Consider the following 16,619-nt stretch of genomic DNA (forward strand, 5'->3'; position numbering starts at 1 on the left):
TATTGTGCGTATTACAGGCCGATGCATCGATCGAACATGAACGAAGTGAAAGCCGATCGTTTACATTGTATACGCCAAATGAAAAGCGCATATGAAGATTGCACGGAATTACATAAAAGAAATTCATCTTCGCGCAGCATCATCGGAGTAACACTTATATATATGTTCGCGCGCGATTAAACTCTCGCAGGACAGGAGGCTCAAGATTAATTATTACCCACCTCTTCACCGACCCTCTAATCTAACTTTTACGTAATTGTTTAAGAAACAAGGAGTAATATCAATGAAAAGTAGCGCCGAGAAACAGGCGTTTCATTAAACAGCATTCAATTAAACAATCATTTAAATTGCATTTTAAATTGTATATTAAATTATTTAAATTAATTAAAAGTTAAATAAAATCGTAATTGTTAAGAAATAATATTAAGGATACTTTTCGTTGGATTAACTTTGTACGATAAAGTACCTGTCCGCCGCATAACGGAATCGCAAATGAATGGATTCCCGACGCAAATGCCTCGCGTGTTTTCCGCGTTTACTCTCCGTTTACTCTCACGATCACGATGCGAGTTATACCTATGTACGTGCTTCACGTACGTAGCGGCAACTTTCTTCGGGACGTACCGTAAATGAGTTTCCATCAACGTCACGCGGTACGTCGAAGACGCCCTCGCAGACGTAAACACAAGAACGATCGACCGATGATCGATCTCCGTCTATACGAGACGAGTAGCCAAGAAAAAGATCGCGCGCGTCTTTTCTCGCCAACTATTTGACCTCCTTAACTCTGCGTTTCAACCTGGAGTAGAGATTGAGAGAGAAGCCATGGCTTCTCCTTCCTCTCTTTTATTTTATACCACTATCTTTGTACTTTCTGCGTTTGCTCCACCAAATTCCAAATTTATTGCCTATTCTATTCTTTTTTGTACTTATTATAATCAATTTATAATCCCGCAAAATTTTTCTTGCCAGGTTTTTAACATTCGGAGATCAGTTGCATATTGCAATTCAATATATTTTATTGGTATTTTATTATATTATGATTGGGAATTGTGCAATTGCAAAATTATATATTTTTATAAGCCCTTCGAAATTAAATATATAAATAACTTGGATTAATTATAAAGCTGAAATTTATGCAGCAACTGTGCCGGAGAATATGCGGAAAAGAGAAATTAAATAATGTATACGTGTTAATTAAAGCGGAAACACAAATGAAAGTCATGGCTAGATAATGATATATGTTGCCCGCTTTTCTGCGAATCTATCATATAATATACGATTGAATCGCATGGTAGAAGTGCGAAAAGAATTTCTCTTTTATTAAATCTTCTTTAAATTAGCCATACACAGAGAGAATTTTCTCTTAGAATTCACCCTGAAAATCATGGTAATCGTGAGACAATATGGTATGCAAAGAATTTTATGAGAATATCTTTGATTAATATTTATCACGCAATAAAAATAATAATATTTATTACAATAAAATATAAAATATGTTTGATTAATTTTACTATATTATTGTGATAAATATTGATCAGAGAAATTCTCATAAAATTCTTTCCATACCATATTGTCCCATGATTACTATACATATATGATTTTCAGGGTAAATTCTAAGAGAAAATTTTCTCAGTGTATAAATAAAATGCATATAATTTTCAAAAAAATAATAGAAAAATAGAATTAACTGTACAAAATAATAAAAATAAATAGCATTAACTACACCAAAGAGTAAGGTGTTTCTAAAATACTTGAAAATAAAAAGCAAAAGTGAATTTCTTACACATCTTCAACTATCCCTTTCTTTATCGGTTCAGGGTTAAAATCTATTGACAAAGTTGTATGCAGTCTTACGAGCGGACGAAAGCTCGTGAATTGTCAAAGAAAAATCTTTTTTTTTTTTGTAAGAGAAGCTACAATAAAACGCGCAAATAGATGGACGATGTTCGGACATCCCACGTGTTTCGACCGCGATGCATACATATACTACGTTGCCCGCATGGATATCCCACGAGGCCGCATTCCGTTGTGTCGTCGGGGGTTTCAATAGACAATATCTTTTATGCGGAACGTGTAGAATCGCAGATATATATGTGTATAGGTACGTATATCTGTTCGATGCGTCATGCAGCCGAGTTGTCTCGATTATTACGGGCCCATATTCGCATTTAGCGCAAAATGTAGGCGTTTAACTTCAACCTTTTATTTATCTACCATCAAACGTTGCATCTGTCATTTTATTATAGTCTGAGAGATTTATAGAACTAAATGACCGCCTCTAATGCCAAGTCTATGATTAACAATACGTAGTTAATAAAAAAGGATTTTTCACGTTTTTCAAATAATAAATTATTATTTATGAAATATGAAAGAGAAAACTTTTAAATATAATTTATTTTCATACAAAAAAATAATGATATTTTATATAAATGAGCTTAAAATAATAATTTATGCTCAAGAAGAATTTACCGCATTATTTCGTGCCTTTTAAAATTCTATTAATTATGTTTACGAAATGTTTATCGTAATGGCACGTTGCCTCCTGTAGGATACGCAACGTGTGAAAACGTGAGAGATTTGCATTTTATATTCCGTGGTCTCAGCTGGTGGTTCGACGAGACGCTTGTGCGATTTAATATATACAGAATGCCTGTGGTATTTCGTATTATCCTCTCGTCCTTTGACTCGGTGCCGGTTGGGTTATCGTGTAGTACATTCCTTACTATAGTCCTTGCGTAAATTTACATGTTGGGCCATATTCTTACGTTAACGTGATTTCACTATCGCTCGAAAATGATTTTCTACGAGACTTTTTTTCCTTAGCTCACTGAAAACACTGTTCAACGAAAAAAAGCACCGGAACGAGAATGGTCGTTTCTTATAGGTTTTTGGACGCTGAATCTGGTTTCCAAATTGCTCCATCATGTCATAATTTTGAGAAATTTACAATTAAAGTTGCAAAAAGGAACTATTTTTACCAACTTTGTTATATTATAGCTACAATATGTGACGTACTGGAGAAGTTTTCTCATGCAATTAAAATAAAGTATATTGTTAGGACTTTCGACCCTCTCAAAAGAAATTTTTGGTATCAGTTATGGTTAATAAGATATCTATAGTTAAATATGAGGTGTATTGCGGAAAGTTAGCTGTTAACTCGTCATTAACGATTTACCAAGTAGCTTTTAAGTATGTTTATTTAAACTTAAGGTTTTTTAGATGAATACAAATCCAATGTCAAAATTGTCAAGTTCAAAATGGAGAACTTAATATGTTAAAAAATGTTTAGATTGCAATCTAAACATTTTTTAAGTTTTGTCATTCGTCAAATTGAATCCATCATTTTAAATTTAACAATTTTGACATTGGATACGTATTCAGTGTAATCTATAAACATACTTAAAAGCTACTTGATAAATTGTTAATGACGAGTCACAGCTAACTTCCGCAATACATCTCATATTTAACCACGGATATTTTATTAACCATAACCGACATCGAAAATTCCTTTTGAGGGTTGAAAGTCCTAACAATATACTTTATTTTGATTGGAAGAAAATTTCTCCAGCACGTCACATATTGTAGCTATAATATGACAAAGTTCGTGAAACTAGTCCTTTTTGCAATTTTAATTGTAAATTTCTCAAAATTATGACATGATGGAGCAATTTGGAAACCAGTTTCATGTTCAGATTTGTGTTCCGATGTTCGAAAAAAAGTTATTTTTTGTTGAACAATGAAATCAGTGTTTATATTGCATTTTGGGGGAAAGAAAATAATTGAATTTTGCGTCTTATGCTTTATAGTAAATTAATAAAACCGATTTGACTATCAGTGAGCTTTGCTTCAGCCTCTTGAACTCTTAAACTCTTTTCTTTTTTAAATTTATATTTTAATTTATACACTAAGAGAATTTTCTCTTAGAATTTACCCTGAAAATCATGGTAATCATGCGAGACAATATTGTATGGAAAGAATTTTATGAGAATTTTCTTTATTAATATTTATCACAATAAAAAATAATATCTATCACAATAAAATATAAAACATGTTTGATTAATTTTACTAAAGTGCATAGTAAAATTAATCAAACACTTTTTATATTTTATTGTAATAGATATTACTATTTTTATTGTGATAAATATTAATCAAAGATGTTCTCATAAAATTCTTTGCATACAATATTGTCTCACGATTACCATGATTTTCAGGGTAAATTCTAAGAGAAAATTTTCTCTGCGTACTTTTGCAATATTAATATTCACACTTCTCGATGCTGTTGTTTCACGATGTGCAGCGCCGATTGCGCGAGGAGATTCATTCGCGATTCTCGCGGCGTGTCACTCTGCTCTCGGCCCCTCGCGTTCCGATTCATTCGCGATTCCCGAATCGTACTGCATGTTTACGTCCACGTAGGAAACACCTTGGTCTCTCGGCACGAAAACCCAGTTAGCGAGCCGGGCGTTTCTCGAGGACATTGTCGATCACGCGCGCGCGAGTTAACCCGCGCCAAGTTAATCCTCGGAAACGACGGAGACTGATTTTATCGTCCGCGAACGCGCCGAGTTTTATGCATCCTGCCCCCGCGAAGGATTAAGAATTAATGGACGGATCTCATTTAATTTCTTTGCTAAACGAAAATATTATTTTTCGTTCTACAGTTATATTTCATATTGAAATTGCATAAGGATATTTGAAGAAATATATTCATGTTTCAACACACTTTGAACTATATTAGATAATAAATGAAATTTGCGTTTTATTTATTATTACGTTTCTCCAACGTCAACTCTTAGTCGTTGATTAATTTAATTCAGAGAGAATTGCAGAACTTACCCTGCAGCAAAAATCCATGCAGCGCGAGGTTCATGGCTATGATATGATTGATTTCTTCAGCCTGAAAAGAAAAAGGAGACATAGATAGAATTAATTTTCTCGAAATAATAAATAGAAGAAATAAATATTATAAATGTATATGAGCATGTAGCACAAAATTAATTACCCGTATAATTTTTAATTACCCCAATAAATTACATCGAACATATTTACATATAAATATCGAGTATTGCGAGAATAATTTTGTGTATGTACAATACACTTTTAATAATCTGTATGATGAGTAAATATGATCTTTTCGACAAATGAAAAGAGAAAATACTCGGTACAATGAGCGCACGTTGAAAACACGAGTCAACGACAAAACGCTAATGTCGTTCTAGCAATTTGTTCTCAGAGGATATATAATAACGTAATAACGAGCTACGCTAATTGCTGCTAAATCGCTCGGAGGCGTAAAAGAATAACCGAGGCAAATAAACTCGTCCCGCCGGTCTTTGTGTGCCTTTCTCGAGCGCGGACGGTCAGTAGCTTCAAAGGATGTGTGACAACTTCCACCTTTGGTGCGTCAATATTTGTCTGGAAGCCGAGCTTCCCGAGTGCACGAGAGGAAAGGAAGCGCCGCTTCATGTCTCTTGGTACCGCGTATATCGATCGATCGAATGGCCTCCCGAGTAACTAGTTAATTATCCGTCTACTAATTAACTGTATAAGTTGAGCAATTTTTTGCGGCGAGCGAAAGTCCTTGGAGAAACAGCCGGAAACGCAATTAAAAAGCCATATTCGACTTGGGTCGCGGGGCAGCTCGTAATTTTATTGAACGATCACAAACGATAATTTGAAAATTTTACAGACATTTATTTCGCGTTATAGGAAATTTAATTAATTTAGAATTAATATTAAAAATAACAAACGTACATAATGTGAATTAGTACTCGAATAAATCTATCTATTCTGCGTATCTTTATATTTCTTTCTCTCTTCTTATTTATATTTAGCAATTAAAAGTTTGAGAAAGCGCGACAATCATTAAATGCGTGTCGGATAGCTTCGATATCGTCGACAAAAATTGTCCATTTATTTTTTATTATATACCTTTCTATTTCGGCATTCTATTTCGTCGATTCTACGCAGCTGTAATGTTGCATATATTACAATTTCGTACGTGCGATAAATGATGAGAGTAAGATCGCGCGTGCATACGGAAGAACGTTCGAAAGTCCATCGGAACACAATGACCGTCCTGAATTATTTGCAAATAATTCAGGTCAAGCGTCGTAATGGTGTGTCTGTCGGCGAATAAACGACCGAATGGATTTTTTTTCTGGCGACCTGAATTATTTCCGAACGCGATAATTACACCGTCAAAAAGCGCATGTTACTCGAGAAAGCGGGAAAATTATTATCTCGCATCGGTGATTACAGAAGTATCCAATTCGAAGGATAATAATATTTTTATTCATTCTTCGGAATTTTTGAGAGCAATTAAAAGATTCGTTTTTTCTTAATTATGCAACACGCAACTTTCTCTTTATTCAGCCGTTATTTTTAGACCAGCACGCACGATCACTCTTAAAGTTATTTTCATTAAAATCGTTGGCCTTGGATATGTCAATTCGAAACAATATTAATAAAGTAACATGTCAAGAAGCTTTTAAAGACAGTTGGTTATTATAGTCATTAAAGATTCTTTTTGTATAATATCGTTACAATATTTTTTATATAATTAACAAAGTATACGAGATAAATAAAATTACACGCGTTCCCTTCTCTTCTTAGATTGTCAAACTTATTATTGAAACAGACAATGTCAAAATTGATTTGCAAAAACATATGCAAAACTTGTGCAATTATAATTAATATTTTTACACGCTCATAGCGATAACTGTCCAAGAATATAAAAAGCGTAATCGGGAATTACCTATTTACACTGAGAGAATTTTCTCTTAGAATTTATCCTGAAAATCATGGTAATCATCGGACAATATGGTATGGAAAGAATTTTATGAGAATTTCTCTGATTAATATTTATCACAATAATCAAAATAATATATCAAATATCAAAATAATAATATCTATCACAATATAAAATATAAAACATATTTGATTAATTTTACTAAACTGCATAATAAAATTGATTAAACATATTTTATATTGTAATAGATATTATTATTTTTATTGTGATAAATATTAATCAGAGAAATTCTCATAAAATTCTTTCTATACCATATTGTCCCACGATTACCATGATTTTTAGGGTAAATTCTAAGAGAAAATTCTCTCTGTGTAAGGCCCTGCGCACAATAGGAAAAATATTAGGAATAAATATTAAATATTAGGAATAAGAATTATTTTAAAATAATAAAATCGAAAAAACTCTGATATAAAAATACAAATTCGGGTATAAAGGACTCTTAGTAGTTTATTAGCCCTTACTAGTACTTTATACTCGAATTTGTATTTTTATATCAGAGTTTTTTCGATTTTATTATTTTAAAATAATTCTTATTTCTAATATTTAATATTTGTTCCTAATATTTTCTCGATTGTGCGAGGGGCCTTAGGATGACATATTCGTCATTTCGAACAATATTTGGCAATCGTTACAACTCCAATAGGCTTCAAGGTCGCGTTGCACAAGGTGTGTGCAGCTGCGGCGTGCACTTTATTGCAATGTAAAAGCAGCGTGACGTTTATCAGATATCCATTTATCATAATGAATCGTGGCTCGGCCGTCGCCCGATAAATGAAACCGATAACGTTGTCCCGCGCACTTCTTCGACTACGTTTACGTTATGGCAGTTATGAATGATCGGAGCGATTCAATCATTCTCGAGCCGAGATTTATCCGCCCAGCCTTCCTCCGCGAAGGCGTATACATACCTATATGTACGTATTACAGTTTGTCGGGGGGCCCGATCGACCGAGTCGAGATATTCATTTGCTGTTATATGTACACGCGATTATTAAATAGAAAAAAAATTGACAAAGCTCATCTCATCTACGCGTTTGCTCTTACAACTCGTTGATCGAGAGCGAACCTCTCTAAGGATGTAAATCAATGTAACGATCAAGAGCGAACGATACGCCGCGTTGCAGCATCGTAAAGGTACATCGATCGAAAATATCAATAATACCGCAGGCGGATTTGTACAGTGATCGGCAAAAATAAATGGCCCCCTCATCTATAAGACTGGTTTACTTCATAAAGGTAAAAAAAATATGTTATAGATTTTTTATAACTAAAATTAAAAATTTATTAATTAATTAGGTGTTTTTAATTAAAAAGAAATCACTTTTATTATTATATTTATTTCTAAACCATCGTATATTTGAGTGACAAAATAAAGTATCTGGATTCATAACGTTTGAAAAATTTAATTGAAAGCATACTAACTAATAAGAAAACTTCAAAAAGTTATTGAGACTAAAGAAAATCATATTAACTATTAATTAAAATAATATTATTTTTTCAAATTAAAATATATTATAATTAAAATTATTATAATTATAATAAATTATAAATATAATAATATTATAATTAAATTAAAATATACTATCTTAACTTGCTCTTTTATTTTATCACTCTTAAACGTACGATAGTATTAAATAAAAAATGATTCCTTTTTAATTAAAAACACTTAATTAATTAATAAATTTCAATTATAAAAAACTTATAACATTTTTTTGTTACCTTTATGAAGCAAACTAGTCTGCATGTGAGTTTCGACGCGAACAATGCGCAATAAATCGGTATTTTAATTTTTAAAATTACTTGTAAATTAAATTTTTAATTTTCTCTTCTCTCCACCTTACCTCGTATTATTTTTTTTCAACGACAAACTATCATATATGTATAAATGATACACAATGTGTTGTTGCATGCGATGTGCGTACTATTTACGTGCGCGTGATTCGTAAGAGGCGTTTCTGCTCGTTCGGGTGCACTTTCCTCTCAGCGTGGCCGCGCTCCTAAGAAAGACGATATATTTTCACCTTACGTAAAACCGGCACATCGGCCCGGCCCGTGGCTCGTTTCCACAACGCGAGCCCGAGACTTTCCCCGATTCCGGATCGCATGCGATATGCATGCATATATCGACGAGTGACGATCGGCCGCACCTTTCGGCCACGGCGGATGATTTCGCGATCGATTGATCATCGCGATCGGCTGCCCGCGTGCTCTTAATCTTACATTACCTACGTCCGCACGCGACCATAAAAACCTCGAATAATTTATCCATCCAGTTAATCAAATATATAATAAAATGTTCAGATAAGAGAGAGATTAAAAGATGATAAGTGAGATAATTTGCTGCGCTAATAGAGAGAAAAGTAGACGGCGAAAACTGATACTGTTAGTTAAACGTCAAGAAGACAGGAAGCTGACCATTCTCTCGTTTCTAATTAGCAGTCCTCGATCTGTCGGCTCTAATTATACGCAGAAGAAAGCGAGGTCGAAATCGTTCGCGATGTCGCGTTTTGCATACATTAAAATCGCAGAGATTCCATCTTTTCGCCGAAAGTAGAAAATTCGAGTGTCTGGCTACGATAAAATATTCTCTCGCTATATAAAATTAAAAAAAAATATTTCTGATAAATTTATATATTCGGCAAAAATCTCATCAGCGTCTCATGAGAAAGCATGCAAGACGAAGAGCGAAGAGGCAAATGCGATTCGAGATTTACGACAATGCAATTATTTTCCGTCGCGTGTGAACGTTTATTCCTCACGTTAGCGAATTGCATTCGCCATTTACGTCGCCGGGATAGCTATTGCTTTTAAGACACTTTACATTATCCTAAATCGCGCTCGGACGAAAACGAAACCGCTCGGTTTACCTGCGGAACGTCACGACCGGAATAAATTATTCCTCCCCGCGATTTCTCGGCGTGACGTGAAGAGAAGTTGCCCGAAGAAATGTCGGGCTGATGATATGGAGCCGTTTTCAAGTAACACTTTCTTTTTAATCTCTAATTATCAGATAAAATGAAATAAACGCGCATTTTTGTTTATATTTAAATTGAATATTTTTTTATTAAATTTTATATAATATTTTTTTATTAAATCTGAATTAAATTTAAATTCAATAAAATTTCTATATCTAACTGATATACATATCATGATATTTCTATGACGAGCACTAATATTTATATTTTGAACTGATCTTCTCTCTTCAAAAATTCTGATAATGTGAGAATATAGAGAGTGCATATTATAATAAATATAATAATATTATCAGAGAGATATATTAATTATCGTACATATTTTAACATTTATTAAAATATTAATACATTTATTTAAATATTAAAAAACATTTATTTAAATATTAAAAAAGGAAATAAGATGCAAAAAGAGAAGTAGCTTCCATCAGAAAATAATTTAAATTATTTAATATAATTAAAACGTTAAATATATCTTTCTAGTAAGATATAAAAATAAGGCGATAGAAATATAGAAATTATAGAGGCGTTATTAGAAATATTAAAAAAAATATCGAGATTTTATAATATACTATAGAATGCATAGCGCAATAATATATAATCTGTAAGTTTCATAAATATCTCCGATAAAGGTTTTCATATGCTAATTCTAATTGACTAATTGACGAGACAATTGTCGTAGATGGAATCGATCCTTCAATCACGTTACTTCCATCATCAGATTACGATAGAGAGTTCAAAAGCGTCCTTATTATCCGACTTTGATTGCAACTCAACCCGCACTAGTCCAGTAGACAGTATCGCCGATGCAAATCAAACTCCAAATAATAATGACAATAATTCTCCGATTACATAAACGAATGCCGCGAAACAATGTAGTCTTTCACGCGGCAATTTTATCGGGGAAATTATTCTCTGGCCGTGACAGCACGGATTAAGACAGAGCCTGGGGGATTGCGCATTCATCGCGCAAAAGCCCGAACGAGAGAGCGAGAGGAAGATGCCTCGTGAGCGCATCCTGAACTTTCTAAACCGATCGCGGCGATTCGATCTTTATTCCCTATCGTAGAGTCGCGTTCGCCTCTTCCTGCGATTCAACTCCCCGTGTCGAGATAATACGAGGGATAAAAAGAGATTCTTTGATAAGAAAGTTCAGGAAGGATCTTAACAATGTGGACAAGATTTTGCAAAGTTGCAGCAATCTGCTTGTCCCAGGTATCTGTCACCATCCACATTTGTGATTAATGAATCGAATCATTTATATTCTATTTAGATCTATAGTAGTAAAGATTGATGGATAATGAAAATAATGGAATCGAGATTGCAAGAAAAATAAATTTAATTCTAGCATCAAAGATTTAGAAAATAAAAAAAATTCTAAAAATTTAAATTTATTCACACAGAATAAAGATTCGATAAATTACGAACTCAAAATTCTAATCAAGGTGTCAGAATAGTTAGAGATTCATAAAAGCGAAAGCACGATCCGTAAAGCAAAATGTGTATGAACAATATAATTAGATCTTTATATGATCTGCTAATTATATGATCTTTTTAAAAATCTAAGCATTTTAATTGAATGTTGTTTCCGACAGAAAATATTCTAAAAAAGTGAGTTCCATTGTCTTTTGGCGATTTACTTAAGCGATTAGGTGTTTCGTTTATGTGGGCTCGATTTCTAATTACGTTTCAATTTCCGCGTTCCGCGATTTTTACCGGAAATTTGACCGGAGGTTCGCGTGTCGATCGTGTCCGGTACCGATGCGATCTTGGACCGTATTTTACCCCTTTTCTGGATCAACAGGAAGTTGCGAACTTCCTACTAAGATTACGAAGATCCCAGGTACTCGATTTAATTTCCTCGAAGAATCGGATGTGAATTCTGGAATCTATTCAAAAGCATTCAATACACACCCTTGTGTATCCCTTTTAAAAATAATGACGCAGCTTGTGAATAATCAAATGCAAAGGAGAGAGGATAATTAATAAGGTAAGATAATTTGATTTCTTCGTTAGAGATGCAAGCTCGATATTTAATTTCTTTTGCACTCTTTCGCATTATTTTATCTCGTACACGGAGAAAATTTTATCTTAGAATTTACCCTGAAAGTCATGGTAATTGTGGGACAATATGGTATTATGGAAAGAACTTTATGAGAATTTCTCTGATTAATATTTATCACAATAAAAATAATAATATCTATTACAATAAAATCTAAAATATGTTTGATTAATTTTACTATACTTTTAATAAATTTTACTATACTTTTAGTAAAATTAATCAAACATATTTTATTGTGATAGATATTATTATTTTTTATTGTGATAGAGATATTATTATTTTATCACAATAAAAATAATATCTATCACAATAAAATCTAAAATATGTTTGATTAACTTTACTATACTTTTAGTAAAATTAATCAAACATATTTTATTGTGATAGATATTATTATTTTTTATTGTGATAGAGATATTATTATTTTATCACAATAAAAATAATATCTATCACAATAAAATCTAAAATATGTTTGATTAACTTTACTATACTTTTAGTAAATTTTACTATACTTTTAGTAAAATTAATCAAACATATTTTATTGTGATAGATATTATTATTTTTTATTGTGATAGATATTATTATTTTTTATTGTGATAGATATTATTATTTTATCACAATAAAAATAATAATATCTATCACAATAAAATCTAAAATATGTTTCATTAATTTTCCTATACTTTTAGTAAAATTAATCAAACATATTTTATTGTGATAGATATTATTATTTTTTATTGTGGTAAATATTAATCAGAGAAATCCTCATAAAAATCTTTCCATACCATATTGTCCCACGACCATGTTACCATGATTTTCAGAGTAAATTCTAAGAGAAAATTCTCTTTGTGTAATAGTGCAACTTGCTCTATCTGCGTTAATTCTAATTTTTTACAAAAGATTTACGAATATATCAGAGTACAAAATCGGCGGCCGAAACTGCGGAGAATCGCCGATCTTCCTCCACCTTCGCGGGAATTAATACCGAACTTTCCTACGGTCTTTACGTAAGGGCCCAATTATCCGGCTTCCCTTCTATCGACTCGTCAGTGCAGTGAGATAATGAGTGGTGGCGCGTTGCGTAATATTTCGGGCGCGATAATAAATCGCGCCTGTGTGTGGGATATACGATCGATATGACAAAACGGGAATAATATCGCCGATAGATCCAATAAAAAAGTTGCTCGGCTCTTTCCCTTCCGCCTTGTGTGCACCTTTAACTGCGTTAACGATCGCATTTAACGGATGAAACGCGTACATATATACGTGCCGGCGTTGTATCTCCCGAGAAAATCTCGGCAGAGAGAATCGTGATCTATCCGTGGATCCATAAATCAAGCGCGGTTGCGAATCGCGAATGAGATCACGGATAATGATGATTCTGGTCTCGGATGAATGGATAACGAAAAATCATCCAGGTCAATCGCCGTCCTTAATTACGTCAAATAGTGCAACGACTCACGGGGATTCCAGGATCAGTTTATTGTTTTATATTTTGCGGAATATCTTGGTGTTCTTAAATTTCTGTTGCATATAAGTCACGAGAGACTACATCTATCTTCAAATAATATAACATATAAAAATATAATAAGTAAAATAATATATAAAATAAATAATATATAATATATAAAATATAAGATATAATATATAAAATAATACATAAGATATAATATATGAAATAAAATTAAAAAAAATAAATTTGATATATAAAAAATAATAACGCGTCAGTTTTCTCGTTATTCTAGGGTTCGGTATTTTTACACTGTCTCATGGGGAAAATTTGAAATATTGAAAAATAGTTTCTTCGCGGACATGGTTGGCCGATCGAATCGTTCTCCGATGTTATGGAGCACAAGTCGGTGTATCGACATTCCCTCTAAACGTTCACCGTCCCGTTAACCGATTGTATTTACTCTTTCTTGCGGCTTCCGCGCGACCGTAACGAGCTGTCATTCGCTCGCTATATTAAAACGTTCCCGCGGTCTGGTCCGACCACCGACCAAAGATCTTTGCCTGTCACAATGAGTGATAAATAGCGTCTGACATCCTTTTTCGCGAACCGTTGTGCGAAATTGCGTGCGAGTAAATGCATCTTAATGCATCTTAAAGCACCGCTGTTATGTTAATTTACGAAAGGGCTTTTATTACTTCGGGACTACTTTCGTACAAAAGAAAGATTTTTTAATAGATCTTTAATAAAAAAAACTAATTAATTAAAATATATAAGTTCCATTAATCCAAAATTAAAGTAACTTTATCGGTTTTTATTGACATTTATTAATACACAAAAAAGATTTACTTATTAGCAAGATTATTAGGCCGACTAGTAAGTGATATTTCGTAAGATGAAATTATTTTGCTAAAGAGAAATTATAAAATATATATATGGGTGCAAATGTTTTTCACACATATAGTGAGAAATCTAATTTACATCGATGCCTTGACATTATCTCGCGATTTACACTATCGCTTGAAAGAAACTACTAAAATAGCAATGCCATTGTGCGGTCGATCTTTACGCGTTTACGTATAAAATATACATAACTGAATCTTTCAACCTCTCTAAACCACAAACGGGACATCCCACGTCCCGCTAAGTCCATGACAGTGATTACCTTTAGTAATCCAAGGTCCAGAGATAGATGAGATAATAACACACAGAGAGAATTTTCTCTTAGAATTTACCCTTAGAAAATCATGGTAATCGTGAGACAATACGGTATGGAAAGAATTTTAAAAATATGTTTGATTAATTTTACCATACTTTTAGTAAATTTTACTATACTTTTAGTAAAATTAATCAAACATATTTTATATTTTATTGTGATAGATATTATTTTTTATTGTGATAAATATTATTCAGAGACACTCTCATAAAATTCTTTCCATACCATATTGTCCCATATTTTTACCATACTTTTAGTAAATTTTACTATACTTTTAGTAAAATTAATCAAACATATTTTATATTTTATTGTGATAGATATTATTTTTTATTGTGATAAATATTAAGATAAATATTATTCAGAGAAATTCCCATAAAATTCTTTCCATATCATATTGTCCCACGATTACCGATTTTCAGAGTAAATTCTAAGAGAAAATTCTCTCTGTGCAGAAATATTATGTGCGTGTGCAGCGTAACGTGAGGGATACTTTCAGAAATTTCTATCGCAATAAGAGACACACAATCTCTAGCTATGTCACAATTATAGATCAACTATTTCTGGAATTACTGTGCCGTACCGATTAAACTTGGTTCACATGGCTCGGCCTATTGTCGGCACATTTTTGCCGTGGAATTCCCGCGTTACGAATAAATGTGTAACGTGTAACCCTGACGATTCGCAGAAATCTCAAACGCCCTTCGAGCGGATCGGGAATGGAACGGCGAAAGGGTTGAAGCTCGGCAAATAATCGGCGCGAGTCCTTTTATTACGTCATTACACACCGCGTAAGTGACGTAAGCGAATCGCGTGCATATTAATTTGCATTTTTACCTTGCGCGCGCGCGTTTCGTTCTCCATTTGGACGCACTTTAAACGCTAGAGAATTTATCATAACCGCCTTCGCTATTCGGCCGATTATATCATTGGGAAATCGGCGGCGGAACGAACCCGTAATGAAAGTACGACGGGCCGTCGCGGAAATATTTGCAGCGCTAATAACCGCGCCGATAATCCGCCGAACCATAAACAACGTGGGATGAATAAAGTAGAACGGATGAAGATGTCGCATTATGCAAATTTACTAATGACAGTAAGTACGTTAACGGAGAGTCTACGTAATAATGCGATTATGTCCTCGCTCGATGAATCGGCGCCGATTCGTCTCTAAACATAATCTCTCTCTCCAAAGAAAATCTAATCATAAGAAAAAAAATAATAAAAATGTTCAAGTATCGACGATGAAGATTTTATAAATCCTCATCAAAGTAGCAAATTTTTCAGTAGCACCAAATATGTCGTTCGAATAAGCGAGCTTTCATCTTCAAACAATGATATCACAGAGAGAATTTTCTCTTAGATTTTACCCTGAAAATCATGGTAATCGTAGGACAATATGGTATGGAAAGAACTTTATGAGAATTTCTTTGATTATTATTTATCATAATAAAAATAATAATATCTATATTACAATAAAATATAAAATATGTTTGATTAATTTTACTATGCAGTTTAGTAAAATTAAAACATGTTTTATATTTTATTGTGATAGATATTATTATTTTTAATGTGATAAATATTAACCAGAGAAATTCTGATAAAATTCTTTCCATACCATATTGTCCCACGATTACCATGATTTTCAGGCTAAATTCTAAGAGAAAATTCTCTCAGTGCAGTAACGCGTTATAATAGAGAACTATTTCTTTTTTGCGCCTTTAACAATTATTAACGTTAATCGAACTATTTCTTCTTAGGACATTATTTGACATTGTCGGAAACAATTTGGCATTTATCCGATGACTCTATCCAGCATCCCACGCGAAGATGATCGCGGCCATTCAGAGATCGCGATCATCAGCGTGAAAGTAAAAGAGTACCGTTACGTTATCGATCGTATTCTGCATCTCGCTATCTCATTATCCTTATTATGTTATCCCGGCGATTTATCGTCGTCGTACACAAATCACCGACACGGCGTGGCGAACGCGTAAAATACGATCGAGAGAGAAAGAGATATTCGTGAAACTCCACGAGGAAGAAAGCCGAATATTTAATGGCCGTTAAACACTACAGATGAATACTTCCTTCATAATTATCTGCATCGATTGTAA

General features: G+C 33.2%; 1 protein-coding gene across 2 annotated transcripts in view; it reads right to left on the reverse strand.

Moving 5' to 3' along the window:
• LOC145938275 (uncharacterized) overlaps window positions 1–16,619 on the reverse strand; it is a 65,183-nt gene that overhangs the window by 31,812 nt on the left and 16,752 nt on the right. For both annotated transcript variants that reach the window (XM_083041767.1, XM_083041766.1), the window contains exon 5: window positions 4,840–4,900. In XM_083041767.1, the coding sequence (XP_082897893.1) occupies window positions 4,840–4,873 (34 nt within the window). In that variant the 5' untranslated portion in view covers window positions 4,874–4,900. The remainder of the gene's footprint in view (window positions 1–4,839; window positions 4,901–16,619) is intronic.

The sequence above is a fragment of the Prenolepis imparis genome, unplaced genomic scaffold (genome assembly GCF_030444845.1).
Source record: "Prenolepis imparis isolate NDT839.2.m4 unplaced genomic scaffold, iyPreImpa1.0 SCAF_7, whole genome shotgun sequence".
NCBI classification, from domain to species: Eukaryota; Metazoa; Arthropoda; class Insecta; order Hymenoptera; family Formicidae; genus Prenolepis; species Prenolepis imparis.